The 27,696-nt window shown below is 36.9% G+C and overlaps 1 protein-coding gene across 1 annotated transcript in view; it reads right to left on the bottom strand.

Moving 5' to 3' along the window:
• The window catches only part of LOC141343281 (glutamate receptor ionotropic, kainate 2), a 232,558-nt gene that overhangs the window by 168,621 nt on the left and 36,241 nt on the right, over positions 1 to 27,696 (bottom strand). The window contains exons 2-3 of the mRNA XM_073847876.1: positions 1,924 to 2,091; positions 1,113 to 1,370 (exon numbers count right to left, since the gene is read on the bottom strand). Coding sequence (XP_073703977.1) covers positions 1,113 to 1,370; positions 1,924 to 2,091 — 426 coding nt within the window. The remainder of the gene's footprint in view (positions 1 to 1,112; positions 1,371 to 1,923; positions 2,092 to 27,696) is intronic.

Below are 27,696 nucleotides of genomic sequence, written 5' to 3'. Positions count from 1 at the left end.
GTATTTACCTCACCACAGAATCATTTTTATCAATGTAAGTCATAACTATGAGGCAAAAAATCATTATAATGAGATACTATGTTGAAATTATGAAAAACTAAGACATAATTATGGTATAATAATTTAAATTGTGACTAAAGTCAAAATTATTAGATTAAGGTCATAGTTATGTCTTAAAAACTAAATTTGTTGCAAAATATGATTTTATTGTCAGACTTTAAATCTAATAATTGAACCTATTTTTATTGCTTTTGCCCTGTTTAGTAATTTATTTATTTATTACAATTATTACTTAGTATCTCATAATTTTGACCTTTTTTAATCTCATAATTATGACTTTTAAGGTTGTATTTTTTAAGATGATTTAAATGGGCTTTAATAGTTTTTGATCCAGTGAGTTATTCAATGACTCACTCATAAGGACAATCGCTTGTTGTTGTTTTTTCCGGAATGATTTGATAATTTTGAACAAATTGGTTGAGTGAATGATTCAGTGACTCTCAAAAAGTCATTTGTAACCAGCACTTTTAAACTACAATATTGTAGAAATCAATTCAAAATGTTAGTCTGTATGTGAAATAAGGATTTTTGTTTGTAGTTTTTTAGCTACGTAATATAGGAGAAACAGACTATTAATTGTTTTAAAAGTCACCATGGTACTGTGAATGAATCGGTTAGTGAATAAACCTGTTGAAACTAAACCAACAGTATATATTCTAGTAATGATCTTCAGTCAATCTAAGCAGTGTGCCTTAGTCCTTATTTGGGCCACATTTGTATGAACACAGTGTTACAGAATAATAGTGTGTTGTTGCTGTGCAGAATTGTGAATAAGGCTGAGTGAATGCTTTGGGAAATCTGGCAGCAAATCCTCTAGTTGGCAAGTCTGCTCCTGAGGCGACCTCTGGCATATGGCATATGTACCCCTCACTGTGGTAGCACTTGCTGCCTACTGTTCTAACACAGCCTGTCAACCAGGGGGGTTTGGCCATACTGTAGGCCAGACGGAGACCAGGGAATGGTGCATAGTCCAGGCCAAAGGGTCAGTCTGCCTAAGGACGGCTGGAGAATAATCACACCACACTATGAGCACTAAAGCATTGAGCTCTCACCTGTGCTGTCATCGTAAACCACAGTGACCGTTTTCCACTTGAAGAAGTGAACCAAGTCTAAAATGGCTCTGCTGAGGGAGGAGAAGTCTGGGTAAAGGCTGACGTAGAAGGAATCACGGTTGTCTGAAACTTGGTGCTTCCACTTGGTCTGGATGTGCGGCACCCCCAGAGCGTTACAGATGGACTGCACCGCATTGGCCGAAGAACTGTGGGAGGGACCGAAGATGGCCGCCACACCCAGAGAGAGCTGGTCACAAGCTGAAGACAGAGGACAAAATGTTTATTTTTGTTGTTTTATTTTGTGATTTTGTTATAATAGAAACACTAGAGCCCAATTCATAGTTACTTACAGCATCCAAAACAAAATTTATTGCGACAACAGTAACACTGAGCTCATTTACTTTTATACCCCATAGTTTTTTTGGCAAAGTCACTGTGTTTTAATTGCGTCTTTGTAATCTTTAAATAAACTGGCATCGAGAAAAAAAGCACAGTTACAGTGGCAGCGGCTAATGGAGTGTATAATCATTATAAGAGAATTCAGATGTTTCCCCAGCGTGTAAATGACAGATGATTGCAGCCTGCGAACCTGTCTCAGGGGTATCAGTAGTTCACTGAATCACCCCTTCTGACTCATTACCTAAAACCAATCAATTCTCTCTGCAAATGCACCAGACGGCTACTGATGTCCCCCTGTGGTTAAATGAATTCAATCTAAAGCCCACGTCCTTCCTCATATATCTCACAGCACATTTGTCCCTGATCATGTAGAGTCTCGCCAAAGACAGTTGACAGCTGGAGATGGTTTTACCTTTTCTGGAGGCCTCAAAGCTGTCGTGGATGTTTATCCTTTGGATGTCGTATGTAAGTGTGGTGTTTGGCAGTAAAGTTCTGTTCCTGTTGATTGTATTTAAAGCAAACTTAAAGGCAAGTTCTTCAGCACCAGATGGGCCACTTTCGATGGATTCAAATATCCCCCCTAAAAGAGAGAGAAAGAAAAGAAAAGAGAAAACACATTTTTTTATTAACCTGTTGCCTTCTGAGCTGTGGTTTCATATCATATCATATCATATCATATCATATCATATTTACATTACATTGACATTTAGTCATTTAGCAGATGCTTTTATCCACAGCGACTTACAAATTAGGACAATGGAAGCAATCAATATCAACAAAAGAGCAATGATATGCAGGTGCTATGTAAGTGCTTTTTTGTTTTTTGCTAATTATAAAAAATGAATAGAGTGCAAGTCTTAAAGGGTCAAGTTTTTTTTTTTTTTTATAATTGAATTAGAATGCTAGAGTTAGAGGGTCAAATAAAGATGGAAGAGGTTTTTTTTAGCCTTTTCATGAAGATGGTTAAGGACTGAGTTGGGCACGTCATTCCACCAGGAGGGAACAGTTAATGTATAAGTCAGTGAAAGTGATTTTGTGCCTTATTGGGATGGCACAATAATGCACCGTTCACTTGCAGAGCACAAGCTTCAAGAAGGCACATAAGTCTGAAGTAGTGAATTTACGTAAAGGGATGCAGAGCCAGTGGTGGTTTTGTAGGCAAACATTAACGCCTTGGATTTTAGTGCAAATTGATAAACAGAGGTGTGACGTGCGTTCTTTTCAGCTCATTAAAAATTGATTAATTGTAAAGGTTTGATATAAGTGGCTGGAAGACCTGCCAAGAAAGCATTGCAATAGTCTAGCCTGGACAGAACAAGAGCTTGAACAAGCAGTTGTGAAGCATTTTTCTAAAGAAAGGGCCTGATCTTCCTGATGTTGAATAAAGCAAATCTGCAGTTTTAGCAGTGTGGTATGAGAAAGTCAGCTGATCATAAATCACAACTGCAAGGTTTCTGGCTGTTTTTGAAGGAGTTACTGTACGGCTGATGTGCCTAATTTGGATGGTGAAATTGTGATTAAATTATGTGTTTAATGGAAACACAAGCAGTTCTGTTTTGGCAAGGTTGAGTTGAAAGTAATCATTGGGTCATCAGGATGGAATGAAAGGTAGAGTTGAGTGTCATCAGCAGTGATATAAAAAGCCATGTTTCTGAATGACAGAACCTAGTAATGCCATGTAGACAGAGAAAAGAAGTGGTCCAAGAACTGAGCCCTGAGGCACCCCAGTAGTAAGATGTTGCGACTTGGACAATTCACCTCTCCAAGATACCTTGAATGCCCTATCTGAGATTTAAGACTCAAACCACTGGAGTGCAGCTCTGAGATGCCCTTTGCCAATAAGGATGACAGGAGGATCTGGTGGTTAACTGTGTCAAAAGCAGCAGACAGATCCAGCAAGATATGTATAGAAGATTTGGAAGCCACTCTTGCCAGTCTTAGGGCTTCAACAAATGAGAGCAAGACAGTCTCAGTTGAATGTCCACTTCTGAAACCTGAATCAACCAAATCATATTGTATCGTATTGTACCATACTGTACCGTACCGTATCGTATCGTATTGTGCCATACCGTACTTAACAGTGCTAAAAACAGTCATGAAAGTATACTCTTTTGTACAATTAAGTGGCCGTTTATTTCAATAACTGTCTGCAAGTACATTCTTTTATATATATTTAAGATTTGAGGTGCACTACACAAGGGGAAGAGAGCAATGAATACAATTTAACAATTTAACTTTGAGGTGGAAATACTGTAGTGGAAAAGTAGAAATATCAGCTTCAAAAAAAGAACAGCACAATAAGCGAAATGGCATCAATGTAGGTTAAGTGCAGTGAATGCCAAAGAATAGTGTAATGTAAGAAGTTGGAAGGGGAAAAGTAAATGACTGTTTGCTTTGACTCAACCTATTCGAGCGTATAATAGATATATATCCAAGCTCCTTATAGAAGGTATGTTTTTAGAGCGCAAGCTATACAACAGCTTTCCCTTTGTGGGTCTGCTTGACAGGCTGTATATAAATGGATGCCTTTAGTGTTGGGGACTGATGTGTTCTGATTGGCTGGCGAATCAATCAATCAAGCCCTAGGGAGCAGTGAAGCACAGCATAGAGAGATTGAAGTGTTTTGCTTGGGTCAGTCAGCAGTTTGCCCCTGTTGACTCACCATATGTCAGACTAGAGCTCGATTCAGTGTTTTACTTACACTCGCTGGAGGCTCCATCATTTAAATGATCCCTCAAGACAGTACAAATAAAACCATTTCACCGGCACACACTGTCTTTACATGACCCTCTACTGTCTAGCGTGTAGGACAAGAGTGAGTAGTATTAATTGCTGTTGTTTTAAATATCACCTACAGCATAGGCTATTGCAGAAAACTGGCATGAGTGTAACAATAGTATAAGTAAAATCTGACATGATCTGGTTTGTAAATGTACAAATCAGTGCAGATGAAGAAAGGGAAAAAGAGAGGAAATGAATAGAAAGTGTTTGGAACAAATCCCTTGCAGCATTTTCTGTAAAAGAAGAGAGAAAATTGAGATGCTCGTACAAATCTATCAGTCTTTTACAAAAGAGACAAGAAGGGGAATACAAGATAACTTAATCAAACAACCTCACCATGTGGATTTACTATAATATGAACAAAATATCTAATTTTCTTAGTAATTTTGAGGAAATGTGTGTTCCAGTTTAAAAGCGTGTCTGAGGTTTCAGTTACTGTTTTTTTACCATTACTATTTATGGTTACATCACATGAAACAAGGTCCAGATGAGACGACGCATGATGTCCATTATGTCCATTATGATCATTATAACAGTTATTAACAGTTATTGAAAAAAGAGTGCCCATCCATCATTAATATGCCTTGGGGTTTTTTTGGCATTTGGCTTTTAGGCAAAGCTCTAGCTTACAGATTTTAGATCATGTACAAAAACCAACATTAGATTTGTAAGCTTTTTTTATATATATATAAAAAAAGCTAATTTCCTTTGTATGCTTAAAATCAACATTGTTTTTAGTACTGAGCTGTGATGTAGAATCAGATATACTGTATGTAAAAAAGAGAAGCAATATTGATTTCCTGCATAAAAACAAATGTAAGGTTACCAAAGATCATCAACTGATATTATAACAGAGAGACGCTGGGCAGGTAACAACAAACTTTCCCTCAGGAAAAGCATTCATACATGTTAAATATCCATCATCCATCTCGTAACTCATAGGGCGAGCTCTGACAGTGATAAACTATGGCTTGTATGACATAATGAATCAATTTCCTGTGGGGAAATGTCAGTTTCTCAAAGAGATCTCTCAAGCACCTGACAAAAATGTTCCTATTTTTCTATAGCCATTTTGTCTATGCATAGTTTACAAATTACAATTGGTCACACTTTATTTTAAGGTCCAATTCTCAAATTACTACTAACTATTAACTATGATTTTTGCCTCAATAAACTCCTAATCACTGCTTATTAATAGTTAGTAATGTAGTTGTTAAGTTTAGGTATGGGGTAGTTTTAAGGGATCTAAAATATGGTCATGCAGAATGAGGCATTAATATGTGCTATGAAGCCAATATGCTAGAATTATGCAGTTAACTAGTTAACAGTGAGAATTGGCCCTAAATTAAAGTGCTACTGTACAATTAACAGATTGACCGTTCTAATTCTCCATCACTTTTTACTTTTTTTTTTTTTTTTTTTTTTTGGAGCGAATTGTCAAACATTTTACGCAAGCAGATATTTCTCAGGTAGGCTGACGTATAAAAGTCAATTTCAGAATATGCACATACCTTCAAGAAAAAAAAAAACTGTGTTGGAATATTGGCACTATTACATTCACACAATATATAATGAACCTGTCATTAAACAGTCTATTAGGGTATTCAGAATTTTTTTTAAAGGTGCAGTATGTAATATTGACAGCTGGTGGTTGAAATTGGTACTGCAGTCCAAATTTAAAATATATTATTATATTATATTACTATACTGGATATATTCAAAATATAGAGAGATTATTGTTCTGCCGCCTCTTCCTCAGACTTGATGCTCACATGGGTTGCCAGAGCACATGCAACAGGAATAAGTACACCTGACAATGGTAGGCAATGAACTTTTCACTGTAAGAGTTTATTTATTGATTTATCCATGTTTTTTTCTCTCTCTCTCTCTGATCACAGAGCTTTTTTTGATGGACTCTGAGGCTTTTTAGGTCAGGTAGGATCTGCGATATCTGACCCATTTTGTTTGCTCAGTTATGATACGATACGAACAAGGAGTTGTGAAGCATGTTCCGAAAGAAAGGGCCTGATCTTCCTGATGACGAATAAAGCAAATCTGCAGTTTTTAGCAATGTGGTCTAAAAAAATCAGCTGATCAGAAGTCATTCTGGCTGCTTTTAAAGGGGTTATGGTTGATGTGCCTTAGTGGATGGTGAAATTGTGATGAAACTATGGGTTTGATGGAACCACAAGCAATTCTGTTTTGGCAAGGTTGAGTTGAAGGTGATGGTTCTTGATCCAGCAAGAAATGTCTGTTAGACCAAGCTGAGATGCGAGCAGCTTATCGTTGGATCATTAGGATGGAATGAGAGGTAGAGTTTAGTGTCATCAGCATAGCAGTGATATGAAAAGCCATGTTTCTGAATGACAGAACCTAGTGATGCCATGTAGACAGAGAAGAGAAGTGGTCTAAGAACTGAGCCCTGAGGCACCCCAGTAGTAAGATGTTGCGACTTGGACAATTCACCTCTCCAAGATACCTTGAAGATTTAAGACTCAAACCACTGAAGTGTGGTTTCTGAGGTGCCCTTTGCAAATAAGGTTGACAGGAGGATCTGGTGGTTTACCATCTCAAAAGCAACGGACAGATCCAGCAAGATAAGTATAGAAGATTTGGAAGTCACATGGGTAGCCAGAGCACATGCAACAGGAAGAAGTCCAACTGACAATGGTAGGCAATGAGCCTTTCACTGTAAGAGTTGATTTATTGATTTATCCGTGTTTTATTATTCCTCTGATCATAGGGCGCTGGGGCTTTTTAGGTCAGGTAGAATCTGCAATCTCTGACCCAGTTTGTTTGCTGACTTCCATGGCTGCAGTACAGTGTATTTTCCGCCAACTGGCAACCCAGGGTGTTGAAATACTATTGGGTAATTTGGCAGTAGGTGGAATCACACAGACCAAAACAAAACAGACATTCCAACGTGAAACAAATATTTCAATGTTTTTGGAAAAACAAGAATGTGAACTTAACATGTTTCCTACAAATCTGCAAAAATATTATGGTATTTTTATGTTTTAGTACAGTTGAAAAAAGGCAACAACTCATGAAACAGCATCTTTTGACCAACAAATTTGAAACAGCATTGAAGAGCATTTAGCATTTAGAGTTTAACATGTTTTGAAAAACATGCATTTGAATTAAAATATTAACATTTATATTTTAACATTTGATGTTTTCATTAACTTAAACTTCTTAAACCTTATTTAATTTTTTTTTACTTTCACTTCTACAAAAATCTGTCAAGTGTCTTTTTTAAAAAGAGACAAAACTTAAGCTTAAACTTTAAACTTTAAGTTGAAAATGTCATTTTCAGTGGAACTGACAGTTAACAGGTAAAGAAAAATCCAATTGTTAAACATTCTCATAATTTATGTTTTCCATCAGATCAAAGCATCCTGGTCAAGAGTGTTGCGTGTTTACAACTGCCATCCCAGACCTGCAGTGACTGGCAGTGGCTCAGCGCTGCTGCTGTCTAGTGAACAATGTCCTGTGCCTACCTGATCGCTCGCAACAGTCTCACACATGCCACCGCACTTGATAACGCTCTCAGAAGCTGTGACATATTTATCACACAGCAGCTACATAATCAATGGCAACACAATACATCCATTTCTGCATCCACAGGGAATACTTGCTTACAACCAAGCACCATAACAGCCCAGAGGAAATTAGCAAAGTAGCGGTCATCTTCCTGTCTGTGAGAAACGAAACTGTCAGTTATCATCTAACATGATCAATTGCTGTGACCACAATGGAATTACCTACAAAACTGGTCAATATCATACAAGAAAATGAACTCTAAAGGTTTGAAAAACATGAAATAATATGATATTTGCAGCATTAATTTCACACCTGTTCCCAGCTCACAAAAATATGTTATGAGAATCTTTTGCTAAATTTCTCTTGGTTATACAAATGTTAGGAGAATATTCCATTTTATCATTCTGCAAACACCATGGGAATGTTACTTTTGAACGTTCCCCGAACAAGATATATCTTTTAAAAATATTAGATGAACATCTAACTAAAATGTTTTAGAAGGAAAATGTTCTGTCAATAATCATTTTGCTTTAACATTTTGAGAACATTATTTAAGACCAGATCTTTGAATAAACATTCTATTAACCAGTCAGTAGCACGAGTATATTTGTAGCAATAGCAAAAATACATTGTATGGGTCAAAATTATCTTTTTTTAATGCATATTAAGTAAAGCTCATGTTCCGTGAAGATATTTTGTGAATTTCCTACAGTAAATATATCAAAACTTAATTTTTGATTAGTTATTTGTATTGCTAAGAATTTAATTTGGACAACTTTAAAGGTGATTTTCTTAATATTTCAGATTCCAGATTTTCAAATAATTGTATCTCTGACAAATATTGTGCTATCCTAACAAACCATACATCAATGGAAAGCTTATTTATTCATTTTTAGATGATGTATAAATGTCAATTTCAAAAAATTGACGCTTATGACTGGTATTGGGGTCCATGGTCACATATGTCCACATACTGGCATATAAAAACCCCACTTTTTCATTATCCAAGTGATTGTCTAAAAATAATTGAGAATTTTACCAGTTTTATCACATGAATTGGAAAGTGACAACGTGCAAAATGATATTCTTGTAAACTGACTAACATATGTCCACATTATTTTCCGTTTCCTATTGCTATTTCTTTTACTATAACACATTCCTTGGGAATCTTCTTGGCAACATCTTGTTCACTATTCTCAGAAGTTAACTTTGATGAATATTGTTGATGGTATTAATGGCAATTTGTTTGCTAGTTGGTGTCCCATGTGGTGGTGGTGGGAAGAAATCATGTTGAGCTGCTGAATTCAGGGGAGATTTATCTTGGAAGATATAAGAGGATTTTAAAGGGGTGTGAAATCTCATCTACATAAATGTTGATTCATGTTGCTTTTATCATAAGTTCAACCCTACTTTTACAGCTTGCTGAAATGTGCTGAGAATTGATAGCAGAAAGTCTGCACAGCTGTAAGGAGGCTCACTTTCATTGCTGCATGCTGTAGCCACAAGAAACATTCTGTTGAAAAGGACATATGCTGTTTTATGGATGTGCTGGTGTCCCCTTAAGGTTTTTTAACAGCTTCACCAGAAAGACCATACTGGTTGACAGGCATTTTTTGCATAGCTATGTGCTGGACCAACATCAATCCAGCAATAATCACCTGGACCACCAGGGAAATTCATTCAATTATTCACCAGGGCAGGGTCAGAAAATACATAAATGGTCAGGAACTCCACTTGAACTAGAGATAATTACAGGATATGAAAGGTATTCATTTCTCTAGCCCACTGAAGAGGAATTTTTCATTGCTCAGAGTTAACTATTTCAAAGCTCTCAGAAATAATGTTAAAGTATCAACATCGTTGCAGATGATTCTTCTAAAATTCACGCCTTGTGTGAGAAAGAAAATGAGACGATTGTTACAGTAAGAAAACAGAGATGTAAAATGAATGTGTATATTTCCAATAGTTTGATATCAGAAGAATTTGTGTTTTTTTTTTTTTTTTACTTTTGATTGCAGGATTTGGTATTTTGGTAAATCAGAACTGATATTCATTCTGTAACTCTGAGAAGCAAAATACTTAAAGTTCAGTTAACACACTGCAAAATTTGTTTTTTCTTAATTAGATTTTTTGTCTTGTTTCCAGCCAAAATATCTAAAAATTCTGAAATCAAGAAGAATTTCCTAAACAAATAAAATTGTTCTTGTTTTCAGAAAAAAACAAGTTAAAATTAAGTAAATTTTTGCTTATTTCAAACAGAAAAAAATATTAATCCCATTGGCAGATTATTTTGCTTGTTATTTTGCTTTTTTCTGAAAACAAGTCGTCTAGAAAATCCTTCTTGACTTAAGAATTTTTAGATATTTTGTCTGGAAACAAGACAAAAAAATCGAAGAAAAACATTTTTGAAAAGTGCAATTACTTTCTTCATATATTATCAGGAAAGAAAAATGTAAGAATATTGTGTATTACAAAAAAATCTTAGGAATGTTAATTTGTTTTGTCCCTGAAGATGGTTCTTTGGACAAAATCTAAGGAAAAATACAATTATTGAAAAAATTTCTTAAAAAATCATAGATTTAAAAAAAATAATAATAAATTACATAACCGTAAAACGTGTCTTAATTGCACAAAATTAGTTATTAAATTAATTATTAATTAGGCATTACAGCATAACACTAGCTACATATAACTACTACCAACGATGTGCGCAAATATCATGAAAACACTGATCGATCATGACTGCCTGACATTTTCTAAACTTGAAATTCAGTAACAATTAACATGTGTATTTATATGTGTATTTATAACTGTTAAGGCGGGCGTACACGGTGCGATTTTTGAGGTCGTACGAGCTCGCATGCGATTTTTGTGGTTATCGGAGGGAATCGTCTCTTCTCGTATGGTCGGGGCTCGTATGGTGTATGACAACTTACGAGACGAGCAGAGTGCCTTACGAGCACTTCACGACCTCACGATCATTTTTAAACATGTCAAAAAACTTCGGGAGCTGTCGGATTGAAGACGTGACATGTGTGCTGTTGAACGAGCTGATTTGTTGAGCAAACTGCAAATGACCAATCAGAAGCTAAAGAAAACCACAGAAGAAGATGAACATGACAGCGCCACACGGTGACTTGGACTATTGAGAAAGAGGATAACCTCGCTGAACTTTGGCAAGAACAGCGAGCGCTGTATGAGTTATCGATCGGTGATCGATCACCTATTGTTTGCTACAGCTATTGCTAGCTATAGTGGTGGCCAACTAGCCCCCTCGACGTGCATAATACTAGGTTAAAACATACATTACAATGCTGTACAGTGCTGTAGCATTGCAGTTCCAATGTCTTTAATTTAATGCTTGTTAGCACTGCTGTAGAGGTGAAGTTTTGTCAAGTTTGCAACGAGTGTACACACGCAATGGTGATCAGACGGTTCCTGCATGTGTAGCAAAGTATCACAGCTCATATTTTTTATATGCAGTTATGAGATAGACAGAGAGCAGTTTTATTGAACAGTACATACACAGTATACACAGCCTTCCTCTCAGAATGTGATCGGCAGGTTTTAAAATCGTGCCGTGTACCACTGCGTCCGTAAAAAAAAGTCACTCGTGACGTGTGCGTGACCATACGGTCTTCCGACTGTCCGAATTCGCACCGTGTACGGCCGCCTTTACAGTATCATTTTCAGAAGCACTAAATACATAGGAGGGATTTGTGCACATGCACGACGTGTTTTTTTTTTAAATTAGCATGGCATAACACACACACACAGATAGCAGAGACAGAGAGCCAGATGGAGTGTGAATAAATGCAACAGACCGCTGAATATTTGGACAAGCTTTTACTGTATATTAAAAACAAGAATTTTTAACTTGACAGAATATTAAAAACACAACGCTGGGTGATAATCTGTGGTCAAGCGAGTCACAACAAAAACAGTGTGCATGCTTATTATAATTATGGCAATCTGCAGACAGCGCTAAAAGTTTATAATTGAGTTTTCAGTAAGATCTAACAATAAACAGACAGAACCAAAGACTATCCTTTTATTTTGAAGAACTTACAGTCAAACCAAATTGTACACAGACACCTTCAGCATTTCTCATATTATCACAGTTTATACGCTATAGTTGAGAAAATATGACAAGAACGCAGAGTTAAACTGTGTCATAACAAATTCATCCTGATAATGTCAGATAACCTTGATAGAAAGGTATGTAATGGATTACAATCAACCCAAATTTCAGACAACTGTTTGTATGACAATATTTACACAGCTATCAATACTTTGTTGACCAGTTACCAAGCAATTTTGTTCAGTCTGTGGTGTACAAAGGAAGCATTAGCAATTAAAAAAAAATAAAAAATACTTAAGCAAAACTATACATTAACTATAGTGTCCTGCACCCACTAGAAAAACTAAACAAAAAAATCAAAAATGATATCTGGTGTCTGAATAATTTTTGGTTTAACTGTATATTTAAAGTATATATGTGACACTGGACCACAAAACCAGTCATAAGGGTCAATTTTCAATTCTGAAAGATAAATAAATAAGCTTTCCATTAATGAATGGTTTGTTATGTTAGGACAATATTTGGCTGAGATTCAACTATTTGAACAAAAATCTAAATATTGAGAAAATAAAAGTTGTCCAAATTAAGTTCTTAGCAATGCATATTACTAAGCAAAAATTAAGTTTATCGATATATTTACGGTAGGAAATTTACAAAATATTTACATGGAACATGATCTTTACTTAATATCCTAGTAATTTTCCCATAAAATAATGCCATGTAATGTAATTTTTTGGCTATTGCTGCAAATATACCCATGGTACTTTGGTTTTGTGGTCCACATATGCATTTTTCAAGAATTGCACTTAGGGCCATTCTTCTTACAAACCCATTAGGATTGATTCAAGTTTTGAGTGCAATATTCTTTTAAGCAAAGTCTCCATTTACTTTCAATGTAATCTTTGTGGGCTAGAAAAAATCATTAAGATATTGGAAGATATTAAATAAATCTCATACAGTATGGGGGTCTTCTTTTATACAAGTCGAGTTTCCATCATGCACGGATCTGCTCTGGGTATCTGTGTTGTGTCTTTGCATGAAGTGATGGGGCAGTGTAAAATCAATCATTTTCAGTTCTTTGAGAGCAGAACATGCACAGCAAGTCCCTGCATGTGACAGACCATGTGGCAACTACACAGAGATCGAAAGGTAAAGCATCTCTCTCAACTTTCAAGAGAACAGGGAAAAAACTTACCCAGAGAAATTAATTACAAAGCTAGTTTTGGTTTGATGCATCTGGGGAGGGGAGGTTATTTATGTGGAAAATAAGGTGTTCATGCTAGTATTTTCTCTCCCCAGCGGTGACAGTTTGATGGCTATCAGTGTCAGATTATCAGCCTAGCATATCGAGATGCGTAGTGCAGCGTAACAGGCTTGTAGGACACATTCCATCTTTATCAAGCCTGGAGCTGTGATGCAGAAGACAGGAAGTGTGGACTCTGGGTTGAGAAAGAACAGCATGTTTCTACAGGGCTCAGTCTCGGCATACAGCAAGCCTCAAAGACGCGTACTCGAGGAAAGCAAAATCATCCATGAAACTACATGAACCCATTTCAGATTCAAATGTCTTTCTCAAACTAACGTGCACTTTTGAACTGTTTTAAAGCTGCTGTGTTTAAAATAGTTCCTTCTGCCCCAGTTTAATAAGCAGAGTCAGCAATATAAGTTATCCATGGGTATGTTAACTTTCTGAAGATTGTAAACACTGTGACTCTGCAGCACTTTTTAAAACATTGTCAACTTCTGGCTCAACCAAGGCCACAAAAACAAGAGGACCATATCGGGACAACACCGTATAAAAGAACAAAACCAACCTAGGCTCATTGGAAAAAAAAAAAAAAAAGTGCCTGGGATGACATTTCAGAAAAATTATATTCATTGCATGTCCAAGTGAAATGTTCAGTGTACAGGTCTTTCTCAAAAAAAATTAGCATATTGTGATAAAGTTCATTATTTTCTGTAATGTACTTATAAACATTAGACTTTCATATATTTTAGATTCATTACACACAACTGAAGTAGTTCAAGCCTTTTGTTGTTTTAATATTGATGATTTTGGCATACAGCTCATGAAAACCCAAAATTCCTATCTCAAAAAATTAGCATATCATGAAAAGGTTCTCTAAACGAGCTATTAACCTAATCATCTGAATCAACTAATTAACTCTAAACACCTGCAAAAGATTCCTGAGGCTTTTAAAAACTCCCAGCCTGGTTCATTACTCAAAACCGCAATCATGGGTAAGACTGCCGACCTGACTGCTGTCCAGAAGGCCATCACTGACACCCTCAAGCAAGAGGGTAAGACACAGAAAGAAATTTCTGAACGAATAGGCTGTTCCCAGAGTGCTGTATCAAGGCACCTCAGTGGGAAGTCTGTGGGAAGGAAAAAGTGTGGCAGAAAACGCTGCACAACGAGAAGAGGTGACCGGACCCTGAGGAAGATTGTGGAGAAGGACCGATTCCAGACCTTCGGGGACCTGTGGAAGCAGTGGACTGAGTCTGGAGTAGAAACATCCAGAGCCACCGTGTACAGGCGTGTGCAGGAAATGGGCTACAGGTGCCGCATTCCCCAGGTCAAGCCACTTTTGAACCAGAAACAGCGGCAGAAGCGCCTGACCTGGGCTACAGAGAAGCAGCACTGGACTGTTGCTCAGTGGTCCAAAGTACTTTTTTCAGATGAAAGCAAATTTTGCATGTCATTCGGAAATCAAGGTGCCAGAGTCTGGAGGAAGACTGGGGAGAGGGAAATGCCAAAATGCCTGAAGTCCAGTGTCAAGTACCCACAGTCAGTGATGGTCTGGGGTGCCATGTCAGCTGCTGGTGTTGGTCCACTGTGTTTTATCAAGGGCAGGGTCAATGCAGCTAGCTATCAGGAGATTTTGGAGCACTTCATGCTTCCATCTGCTGAAAAGCTTTATGGAGATGAAGATTTCATTTTTCAGCACGACCTGGCACCTGCTCACAGTGCCAAAACCACTGGTAAATGGTTTACTGACCATGGTATTACTGTGCTCAATTGGCCTGCCAACTCTCCTGACCTGAACCCCATAGAGAATCTGTGGGATATTGTGAAGAGAAAGTTGAGAGACGCAAGACCCAACACTCTGGATGAGCTTAAGGCCGCTATCGAAGCATCCTGGGCCTCCATAACACCTCAGCAGTGCCACAGGCTGATTGCATCCATGCCACGCCGCATTGAAGCAGTCATTTCTGCAAAAGGATTCCCGACCAAGTATTGAGTGCATAACTGAACATAATTATTTGAAGGTTGACTTTTTTGTATTAAAAACACTTTTCTTTTATTGGTCGGATGAAATATGCAAATTTTTTGAGATAGGAATTTTGGGTTTTCATGAGCTGTATGCCAAAATCATCAATATTAAAACAATAAAAGGCTTGAACTACTTCAGTTGTGTGTAATGAATCTAAAATATATGAAAGTCTAATGTTTATCAGTACATTACAGAAAATAATGAACTTTATCACAATATGCTAATTTTTTGAGAAGGACCTGTATGGAGCTACAACCATTTTCAGTTTTGTTCAAAACAGATGATTTGTAAGTTGCTAAGCAATTTTACTACATCAGTAAAAGCTATACATATAGAGCTGGTTATAAAATTCAAATATCAAATTGTTTTAGTTTACAAATCAAGCACTATGTTAGGTTTTTTTAAAGGTCATAACATGGTATTGTGCTAGGATCGATGCAAAAAGTTTCTGTTATTCAGCAATCCACCCCAAAAAATCATTATTTGTGTGGAAAGAAATAATATTTGCTGTATTACTGCCTCTAGTGTTCATTTCAGTTGGAAACTGATGTAACTATGGAAGCCCATTTCACCACTGAATTAATTAAAAAGGTAATTGTGAATTTTAACATTTTGAACTCATTTTGATTTTTTTTTCTCAGAATGGTGTAATACAAACTCCCAATTCTGACTTTTTTCTCAGCATTGTGTGATATAAACTCACAATTGCTAGTTATAAAGTCCAGTTCTGAAGGGGGAAAATCTACAAAATGTTCTCACAATTCTGACTTAATAACTCTTAATTGTGTTTCATAAAGTCATAATTGCGAGATATACACTTTCAGTTCTGAAAAGTCTTTTCAAATCTGACTTTTTTTCTCAGCATTGTGTGATATTAACTAACAATTACTTTATAACTAAAACATTGTAAAGTCAAAATTGCAAGATATAATCTAGCAATTGTGAGAGATAAAGTTAGAATTGTTAGATTAAACGCGTAATTCTTTTTTTTTTTCTTGCAATTCCCAGTTTATATTTCCCAATTCTGACTTTTTTTACTCAAAATTCTCACTTTTTCTCAGAATTGGGAGATATAAACTCACAATTCTGACCTTTTTTCTCAGAATTGCATAGTATAACTCACAATTGCAAGCTATAAACTCGCAATTGTGAGTTATAAAGTCAGAAATGCAAGAGACAAACTCGCAATTGTGAGAAATAAAAGAATTACAAGGTAAAAAAATCTGAATTCTGACTTTCTTTTCTTAGAATTCCAAGCTTACTGTATATCTCCTAATTCAGATTTTTTTCTTAAAATTTTGAATTTAACTCAGAATTTTGAGATTTAAATGAGGGGGAAAACGACTGAAATGTTCTCAGAATTGCAAGTTTATTGCGAGAATTGTGAGATAAAAAGTCGCAATTACCTTTTTTTTTTTTTTTTTATTCAGTGGTGGAAATGGGCTTTCCGTATTGCAGAATTGCAAAATATAAACTGGCGACTGCGGGTTATAAAGTCAGAAATGCAAGATACAAACTTGCAATTGTGAGAAATAAAGTTCGAATTACGAGCTAAAATCATAATTCTCATTCTTTTTTTTTTTTCGAAATTGGGGGATATAAACTTGCAATTGTGAGCTATAAAGTCAGAATTGTGAGATATATACTTGCAATTGCAAGTTATAAAGTTAGTAACTAACTTTATAACTCGCAAAAAACAGAAATGGAAGCCCGTTTACACCACTGAATAAAAAAAAATGGTAATTGCGACTTTTTATCTCACAATCCAGACTTTTTCCTTGCAATTGCGAGGTTTACATCTCTCAGTTTATTTCTCAAAACTGTGTGATAAAAACTCACAATTCCGACCTTCTCTTTTTAATCACATTTGCAACTTTATTTCTCATAACTGCGAGTTTGCATTTCGCAATTTCAGTTTCTTTCTCAGAATTGTATTTATATCACACAATACTGACTTTAGAACTTGCAGTTCTGAGTTTATATCTCACAATTCTGAGAAAAAAAGTCAGATATGTGAAATTGTATCACACAGTTCTGAGAAATAAACTGAGAGATGTAAAAAGACAGTCCCAATTACCTTTTTTTTTTTCAGTGGTGGAATCAGGTTTTCATATGTAACATCTCATCCAAAAAAATGCTTGGTTATGTTTGAATGAATGTTTGTTTGTCATCCATGATTAATGCATACCTTCAAAGAAAGTAGCTTGCAATGAGGAGTTACCAAGACAAAGTATATGCTGTATGACCACCCTTATGCAGAACAAAACAGCATATTTTTACTACTATACATATTGCAACTTTAGCAATATTAACAGTTAAATTCCAGCACAACACTTTCCTCAAGTAGCCATTTACAATACAACGCTGGTGTTGTTGAAACAAATGTTGGTGTTCATGAAGCTTAATAGAACAATGTTTAAAATTAATTGCATGTATTAATAATTTCTCTGCCCCTAGGAAACTCCAGTGTGTTGTGTAATAAAGAACCAAATTAGTTGTATTTGAGAAATGGCCTGTTACTTACTCCAGCTGTCACAGAATCACTCGCCCTCACCATCTGCCTTTCCCTGTTTTCCTCATTATTATAATCGCTGCAACATCTTTACTAAAGACCTACTTTGAACAATGTTACCGCAATGGGATAGTCACCCAAAAAAGAAAATTCTGTCATTATTTACATACCCAGCTTGTATGACTTTCTTTCTTCAGTGGAACATGCAAATTGAAGCCAGTGGTAACTAAAACCATTTGCTTTAGGTATGTTTTTTGAGCTAAACTTCTACAAAGCTAAAGGTCTTTGGCAACAACAAGCAAGCAAAACACATGGCACCTTCAGTCAGGCAGACCTTGTGTGTGGGATCAAACCAAAAAGACTCAACGGTTAAAACGCACGCTGTCCAAACACACCGTTTGTACACATTTTTACTATTCACTTTGCTTTCGAGCCAAAAAAAAAAATCACACAGTTATGAATGCACCAGGGAATAGACGACAGACTCCGAAAGCTGAAAAATGACTTTGAGCACACTGCAACATACTGGCATTAACACAGCTCATTTTGTAACTGCTGAGGTGAGCTTTTGGCTGCCGTGAGCACTTGCGTTTTGTGCGGCAGCACTTTGTTAATATGCTTCAGAATAAATCTTATTACGGTTTCTCTTTACTTTCCATTTCTTTCGTCTTTAGCAGATCGATTTGCTTAACAATGATACGAATCCCTCCAGCTTAACTCATCCACCTTGGGCCAACTTACAGAAAGCTGGGATTGTGCAGCCTTCTCCATTTTTAATGAAGATTCTTTTTGAACTCGGCCGCGGTGTATTGATTTTCCACTCGCAGTCAAGTGTTTGATATGATCTTGAATGGAGATGTGGATTCCAAGATGTGCCTGGATGCGGTTTTCTTTCATTTCTCATACGTTTTGGCCCGTGACCCGTCAGTATTTTACGATAATCCTTGCCCATTTAAGAGATCGGCCTTGGATCTAATGAGTTATGAAAATAACCCTCACGAGGCCTATCAGCTTAGCTTGAGGTTTGTGTGGTGAATGCTCACTCTGAAGCTGGGCGGCTGGGTTTAAATCGGGGCATGAGGTTTTGCGTTAGCGGTTGTCTGTGGGGGCCTCTTGCTGGTTGGAAATCAATTGTGAATTTTTAATTCTGGGTGAGAAGTCTTTCAGCTTGGATCCCCAAAGTATAATGTCTGTTAGCATTCATTTTATCTGCCTCCCGAAATCCTCAAACTTTATAAAAAGAAGGCTCCACACCAAAGCGCATGAGCCGCACCTGGTTTAACTTGAAAGAAAGCATAAAGAAAAAAATGCAACATCTCATCCCACAACTGTCCCAAAACCACCTTGACAGGCACGTAGTTTGAATCTATTCTAGGCCAACAGTCACTTCTTTTAAGCTTGGAGAAAGAAAAAAAGAGTATAGATGCAAAACAAGACAGCACACATGGGATCTGCCTCAATCTTTACGTCCAGAACTATTACGGGAACATTTGTTGTCTTGTTCAGAATTCATTTCCCCGTGAATTGGGGCCAATATCCTACTTATTCATTTGAATATGTTCCAGGCCAGGCAAGAAAATTGAACCTGTGCACTTTTGTTGTGCAGACAGCTATAAGTTTGGTCGCAAATGAGCATTTTGTGACTTATGAACTCGTAGAGGGAGTGTTTGGGGCGAGAGGAACGCTGCAGAACACGCGCTTCTGATAATGAAAAAACAAAGGATAGCAAATCAAATTGACAGAAATTCTATTTTCTTGCGGTGAAAACAAACGTCAACTGTGCACTGAATTACAATGGAAAGCTAAGACGGCTCAAACACTCAGTGATAAAACACGGAACTGCGAGGCTCAGCTACCGCAAACACATCCGAAGAGAAGGATCATTTCTCTCCTGCTGCTTACAGAGCCGGAAAACGTCAGGAGGTGTGTGTGCGGCCTATATATCTGTGTCTTCCTATTTAATGAAGTCTGATGAACTTGACAAAAACACTCTGTCGCTATGCAGGCTCTTGGTAACAAGAAGACGGCCTTACGCTCGCACGGATGGCTCCTATTGGTCGGCCAACCTGACAAAGTGAATGGACCATGGCGACGCTTTGTGACTAATAGACTCCAGCTCAGCCTCAAGGTCACGGCCAGGTGGGTTCCATGGCAACAGAGGAATCTTTATCAAACCGTGGACCGGCTGAAGCGAGCCACTGCTTCTAGAAGGTTCTTTGGGAATCTTTGAGATGGAACAAAGTCTGATGGATGTGGTGAAATGAGCGAGCTGTCTCAGTAATTAACTTGTTCCCTGGGATTTTCAGACGGGAATAGATGAGAGAAAGCGTTAACTCTTTTCCGACTGCACACACGCCCGGCTAGCCTGCCGTGGCTACGGACACTGATTAAAGACAGGAAAAGCGGCCATGGCAACCACATTCATGTCAATCCCGCTTAGTTCATGACAAAAAGCGTTTACAGAGCTCCATTCCATATTCCACCAGTTCACGTGTTCATTTAAAGGATATAAGGGTTGTGGAAGCAGATACAGATTGCTTGTTATCTGCTGAGGGTGTTGTGCATGAGGCGCAACTCAAGATCACAGTTACCACCCCGGACAAAACTAAAGAACAGTGTGGGTGAGGATGAAGGATCGAAACCAAAGAACTAGTTCCCTACTGTTATAACAAGCAGGATTTCATTCAGCTGGTCCTGAATTCTTCTTCAATTATAGGCCTCATTGAGAGTACAATTCATGGGTCCTTAAAGGGATAGTTCAGTCAAAAATGAAAATGTTGTCATCTTCAAAACACAAATCAAGATATTTTTTGATGAAATCCGAGAGCTTTCTGACCCTCCATAGACAGCAAGGGTCCTACCACGTCCAAGGCCAAGAAAGGAAGTAAGAACATTGACAAAATGCGTTCCTCTGCTCGTAAACATAGTGCAGCGAGTGTATGCACTGTTGAAAAAAACAGCATATGCTGGTTAGGTAGGTTTTGATGCTGGAATGCTGGTTTTAGCTGGTTTATGCTGGTCATTTGCTGGTTAATGCTGGTCCTTAGCTGGTCATGTTGCTGGTCAAGGACCAGCATAAACCAGCAAAGGACTATCTTAAATAAGCATACCAGCATCAAAACAAAAGCATATGCTGTTTTTTCAACAGGGTGTTCTACGCATGCTTCGTGGTACTCTCGATAGTGGCGGCAGACGGTAATTTGGGGTATAAGAATTGTTGAATAAAGTTGTTATTTTAGTTTTCTTGTAACTTCATTAAATTAAGGTTGAACCACTGATGTCACATGGACTACTTCAACATGATCTCATGATAATTTGTACGTATATTATGTAAAATGTGGTTCTACAAAACATACATTTACTTTTACGTTTTTTACAGATACTAAAACGTATAATACTTATTTAAAGCATCTAAATGTACAAATACTTATGTATATTCAGCATTTTAACATACAATACTGACATACTGACAGCTAAAATGAATCCTTATGAATATTAAAATCATGTCATTAATTTTATTATTATTGTTTTGTTTAACTTTTCATTTAACTTTCTTAATATGCAATGATAACATTTTGTTATTTCTGTGTGATTTCTGCTGCCAGCTCGTACTGAAGAAACAAGGCCTACATAATTGTTTAACCGTGACTTATCATGAACTTTACTTTGTTTGTGATTGGACACAAAAGGCATTTTCTCTGACGAACTGTGACTGAAAACAGAATCATAAAATACACCAAAAATGCAACATAATTACAAAAGAATTTTATTCATGCACTGTAATTCAAATGTTTAGTATCCATATGATTGCAAGGAACAGTCCCAAACTTAAGCCTTTATTCAGTGATCTTAATCTCCATCCTCAGCAACTGTAAGCATCAAAACTGCGCTGACACACTTGTTAAATTCAAATGTTGCCGAGGAATGACAGGTTTTACATTTGAATGAGAAATATGCACCTTCACTGAGTGGATCAATATAATAATCTGGATAATATTTTCAATGATTAACAATTTAAATACGGCTCTGTACCTCACACAAACCTTCCGTATTCCGCCAAAGAGAACACTTATCTGTTTGTAATTTTTTTTTCTTACTGTACAGAAATAGGTATGGTTAAATTAAGAGGTAGGAGTGGGATTAGTCTTTCTTAATGCTATATTTTTACTAAAATGGTAATTTCCATGCATTTTTTGGTCAATTACATTTTATGTATTTTCATATTAACTATAAAATGGATAGGTTTAGGGGTAGTTTAAGGGGTCTAAAATCTAAATCGCTTATTGATAAAATTATAAAAATGCACATTCGCAATGAAATGGATAGGTTTAGGTTTGGGTGTAGTTTAAGGGGTATACAAATCTATAAAATGATAAAAATGCATTGATAAAAATATCTTAATGATAGAAAAGATATGTAAATATTTTACGTTTTTAGCTAAAAATACGTAGCGATTTGTACGTTATAAATGTTGGCATCAATAAAAATGTACAAAAAAGTACATTTTGTGCGTGGAAATGTTACATGTTAATATCTATGTATAAACAATGAGACCAGGATGACTATTTAGTCAATGTTCTTGGTACCTTCCTAGGCCTTGACTGTGGTAGGACTCTTGCTGTCTATGGAGGGTCAGAAAGCCCCGAATTTCATCAAAAATATTTCAATTTGTGTTCTGCAGATGAACGAAGGTCTTACAGGTTTGTAATGTCATGAGGGTGAGTAATTAATGACAGAATTTTCATTTTTGAGTAAACTAACCCTTTAAAAAGAAAGACCAATACAAGCCATCCAATGATCATTCAGAAATTGTCTAAATTATTTTCCTTCTCCACAGCTGTGGAAAACACGAGCAAAACTTCTATGGCTGCTGGATGAAACTGTGAGTTTCCAGTCCACCGGAGTGGTTTCATAGACATCATGATGACATTTCTTTTGAGATGACACAGCGATGACCTGCGCTCCAGCGTTTACTCCTCAAGACAAGATAAGTAAGACAAAAGACAAAACTGCTCCTTATATATATATATATATATATATATATATATATATATATATATATATATCAAAAAACGCTTCAGCCTGGATCAGCTAAGACCCATGTGTATAGAACCTTGAATTACTGCCACAACTTTCATGTGCTATCACTGTAGAACGGTGCCGTGAAATGATTACAGGCAGTAACCAGAGGTTATATATTTTTTAATCAAGGAGACAACTGGAATGGCTCAAGGCTCACACTTAGCAACGGTTGAGCTATAACTCCTACACAACCCAAGTCAAGTGTCAATCAGTTCTGAAAACGGTTGGAAAATCAGCCCTACGTGTATATAAACTGTATACTCCGCTGTTTAAAAGTTGGGGTGAAATAAATTATGTTCTGTTGAACTTTATATTAATCAAAGAACCAAATACACTGCAAAATATATTTAAATAGAAACAAATTGTAATAACTACAGTTTTAACTGCACTTTTGATCAAATAAATGCTGCCTTGGTGAACATAAGAGACCTGTGAACAGTAGTTATACCAAACCTTATCTCAAAACTAGTTTTGTCATCTAATTTTCGTGGCACCTAAGCTGTACTAAAAATGCCTCCAAGCAACTGCATACCATGATACACAAGAAAAACTGTCTGCAATAAATTATAAAAAGAGTGAATACTGGTGGGTACTCGCCCACTTCAAGCACTGACCATAGGTAGGACTTTATCAGCCTCAGGCGTGAGAGACTCCTTTCTCCGGATGCAACAGTGACTGAGCAATGCTCAACACAATTTTAGACACAACAAAATGAAACGGGGACAAAAATGCTGATTTTCACAATAGCATGTGACCTCAGTTATCACTCTGCACATTAAAAAATGTCATTCCATGCATCCCAAAAATTCACAGACTGCATTTCGCATTAGAAGTTAGAGTATCCAGCTGTTTGTCTATTCCAAACATACTCTTTCCTCCTCCTTTTAATCAAAGTTTTGTTTATTCTTCTGCACTGCTCCACCCACCTTCTCTCCATTTCTATCTGCCACCAGGTCTTTCCAATCTCATTCAGTGAGCACAAAAGCCAGCCATCAGTGTGTGTTAATGTAGCCTAGCGAGAGCTGAGCAGACAGACAGCCTGATACACCACATCAAAGATTTGCTCAAAAAATCTAAAGCGCTTCCCAAGAGAATAACAAAATAGCCTCGGAAGTAAGCGGTGACAGTAACTGATTATAAATATTCATAAAGGCTTTTAAAAGTGGGTAATCACTTTTGCTGTTCTGCATAATGCTGCTTATTTATTCAAATGCGGGGACGCGTGGGGAGAAACGGCGCTGTTTGAGCGAGCGAACAGTGTGTTCTTGTGGGTGTGGTGAGCTGAGGAGACAAAAGCAATGTGTGTGTGTGTGTGTGTGTGTGTGTGTGTGTGTGTGTGTGTGTGTGCTTCGAAAACGATGTTTGGAGATTCGATGATGAGAGGCAGTGAGCGTGTGTGTGATGGGAGGTATTTCACAGTCACACAGACACATTATGGGTGATAATTTATGAGGAAACAGCAGCACCTAATTAGGCCTCACACTCTGTAGGAGTGACATCAACATCTGAGCATGTCTGTTGAGCGCTACTGAAACACACGCATATACACATTCACTCATCTGTCCCTCATTCAGTGTTTTTTATTATTATTATTATGATTTATGTTTCTAATAATCAGCTAAAGTATTCATTTAGGTATTTATTAAAAATAACACCACGTGTATATTCAGATTATATATGTGACCCTGGACCACAAAACCAGTCTTAAGTCGCTGGGGTATATTTGTAGCAATAGCCAAAAATACATAGTATGGGTCAAAATTATAGATTTTTCTTTTATGCCAAAAATCATTAGGAAATTAAGTAAATATCATGTTCCATGAAGATTTTTTGTAAAATTCCTACTATAAATATATCAAAATTTAATTTTTGATTAGTAATATGCATTTGTAAGAACTTAATTTTGAGAACTTTAAAGGTGATTTTCTCAGTATTTGGATTTTTTTCCACCCTCAGATTCCATATTTTCAAATAGATGTATCTCGGCAAATATTGTCCTATCCTAACAAACCATACATCAATAGAAAGCTTATTTATTGAGCTTTCATATGATGTATACAACTCAGTTTTGTAAAATTTAACCTTATGACTGGTTTTGTGGTCCAGGGTCACATATATGTATCAACAGCTACATATTAGTATTTGCTTTATATTTACACTTATGATAATATATATTCATGATTTATTTCTATATATTCACAGTTTACATTTATATATTCAGACTTTACTACATATTTACTTTGACTTCATATGTTAACCCTTATACTTACTGTATATTTAGACTTAAAATGACATATTCATATTTAATTCTATTAAATGTATCTTTTTTATATTCAAGTCTTTTAACTTGGAATCACTTTTTACTCCTTTTCACTTAAATAAAATACAATTAAATTTAATTTAATTTAACAAGCAGTTATTACTGGGGTTCAAACTGGTGCCCAGTGATTACCAGGGTTCAAGCACATATGAAAAATTAAATGTTGCAAGCCTTTTTGCAAATACAGGTAATTGCCCATAGAAATATTATGTTTTGTAACGTTAATGACTGTTATAGCGCCAGCTGTGGTCCGATCTCCCTGAAACTTTGCATGCTTGTTTAGAATCACCTGTCGCATGTGCTCACCAGGTTTCATTAAGTTTTTCTTTAGGCTTCACAGGGGTTAATTTCAACATTTTTTGATAATTATTGACTTAAAGAGTCCTGAGAATTTTACTGTAGTACTGTGGTTTTTCCCAGATTGAGCAGAAAACCTAGGACTAGTTCACAAAAATATTTTTTACATTTTCTCAATCATTTAACAAAAGATTTGATTGACAGCAATGGTTCTAGAGACAAAGTTGTCCGGAATGAGGAGTTCTGTCATATAATATGAATATCATGTGTATTTGCGAAAAACCGCGCGAGGTACAATCGTTTACACACTTAAAAAACATAATATCGCAGTGGTCGGGTTCTTTGAAATTTATCATAGACCTTCGGGGGCGTAACTCAAGCAGGCCCAACGAGTTTCGTTCCCATCGGCCTCCATTAACCATGTCTAATAGGCGCTCAAACTTCATCGGCCAATGGCGGCCATGCTTTTTTTTTTTTGAGATACACAAATGTCCTTATAGACACTTGAGGCGCTTTGGACCAAGACTGTGCACAGCGATTTTCATGTTGATAGGACAAATGTTTGTGTGGGTATAGCCATTTTTATGTTTTTTTTTCCCCCTCCTATAGTGTCACCAAGTGGCCAAGCTCCATGATTTTTGTCCTGCATCCTCAGATTGAGCTCTTACATAAGTGTTTTGAATTTGGTGACAATATCTCATTCAGTTCAGTAGTTATAGGCACTTTTGAACGTTTTGGTATCCCTTTGCGATGGTGAGTCAAAAGTTTGACTCTTTTTTTGATAATTATTGATATTTGCTCTCCAGATAATTTTTCTGCAGTGGTTTGGTTCCAACCGAAGGAAACCCTAGGACTAGTTTGCTAAAGTAGGTTTTGCAAAAAAATAAAATAAAATAAAAATACCCAAAAATTCCACCAGGCATGAGCCAAGGATTCCAATGACATACCAATGAGCGACTTCTGAACTTTTGATCGCTGTAGCACCCCCGTCAGGCCAATTGGGGCAAGCCTTGGTGACGTTGTCGGGGGTGTGAGTACTACCATCCCTCCAAGTTTCAAGTCTCTCCGACTTATGGTTTGGTCCGCACATTCAGTTTTGCCTGAAAATCGCTGATCCGTGACCATTCTTACAATTGCAATAGTGTTTAGCGCTATGCGTTTGAACCCCTAACAAAATAAAAGAATTATGAATATATTTCATATGAATAATCTCACAATGTCATCCAGGACATCAGGCTTGAGCACAAATCTGTAAAACAGATATTGATTTTTCGTTTGTTATATCTTAAGTATAACCCCTCAATTCTGGCTTCACTCACAGCTGCTCTGTGCTGCTCTCTCCTTGTTCAACACTACAGCTGGAGAGAGGCAGTCCTGCTGGATGCCTGTCTGGAAATAACACTGTGTTTTTTCTAGAGTGAATGAAATAAATTAAAGTTCTTGTAGCACTATCACTGCCACAATCAATGTCACACTGCAGTCACACAAAAGAGAGTTTGCTTCACCTGTTTGCATTTAAAGCAGGCATCACTGCCACACATGCTCAGAAAAACTATGATACATTCTGCATTCTGAAGGACAACACTATATTCAGAAATACGATATACATTCATGGAAACAATTTACTGACAACATAGCATGTGTCGGTAAGCTGCTTTCCCTCTGTATGTCTCAGAATAAACCTACACACTTGCAGTCTGTCTTTAGCCCTAAATACAATGCTGTCATGTCCTTTCATTTCCTCGCAAATCAGACCAGAACATATCGCACTGCTAAAATCAACAGGACAGCCTTTGAACATCCACATCCTGATGTGCTTTTCAAACTGAACATATCTTAACGTATTCTACATCCTAATGTTGGTTGCAATTGCATACCTGATAAATTAGCTGTTGTGCAAAATGCATACCATAAAGGATATTTACAGTTTCACTCAAAGAAAAGATGGAACTAAGGTCTTCAGTCTCATTTAAATTGTGCTCTTGTTCATTAATGTTTCATGTGTGTGGTGCATGTTATATTCAACCCACTGACTAATTAAAATCAGAAGGGTGGAAAAATAGCAGCAGCCTACACTGACAAAGACTGCGGGCCGGCTGTAGTCAAGCTCAGAGCCTCTAATTGTGTAATCCAATGGCTCACCGTGATCTTTTAGTCGTAAGTTTACATCAGTTACACTGCACATTCATCCATGCACACCTTACTCATTCATGGCTTCACCTATCCATCAATCAATGCCTCCATCAATACACAGAGTCAATCAATCAATCACCTCAGAGCTCAGCAGCTTAAAA

The sequence above is a fragment of the Garra rufa genome, chromosome 9, assembly GCF_049309525.1.
Source record: "Garra rufa chromosome 9, GarRuf1.0, whole genome shotgun sequence".
NCBI classification, from domain to species: domain Eukaryota; kingdom Metazoa; phylum Chordata; class Actinopteri; order Cypriniformes; family Cyprinidae; genus Garra; species Garra rufa.
This window is presented reverse-complemented; position numbering and strand designations above follow the sequence as displayed.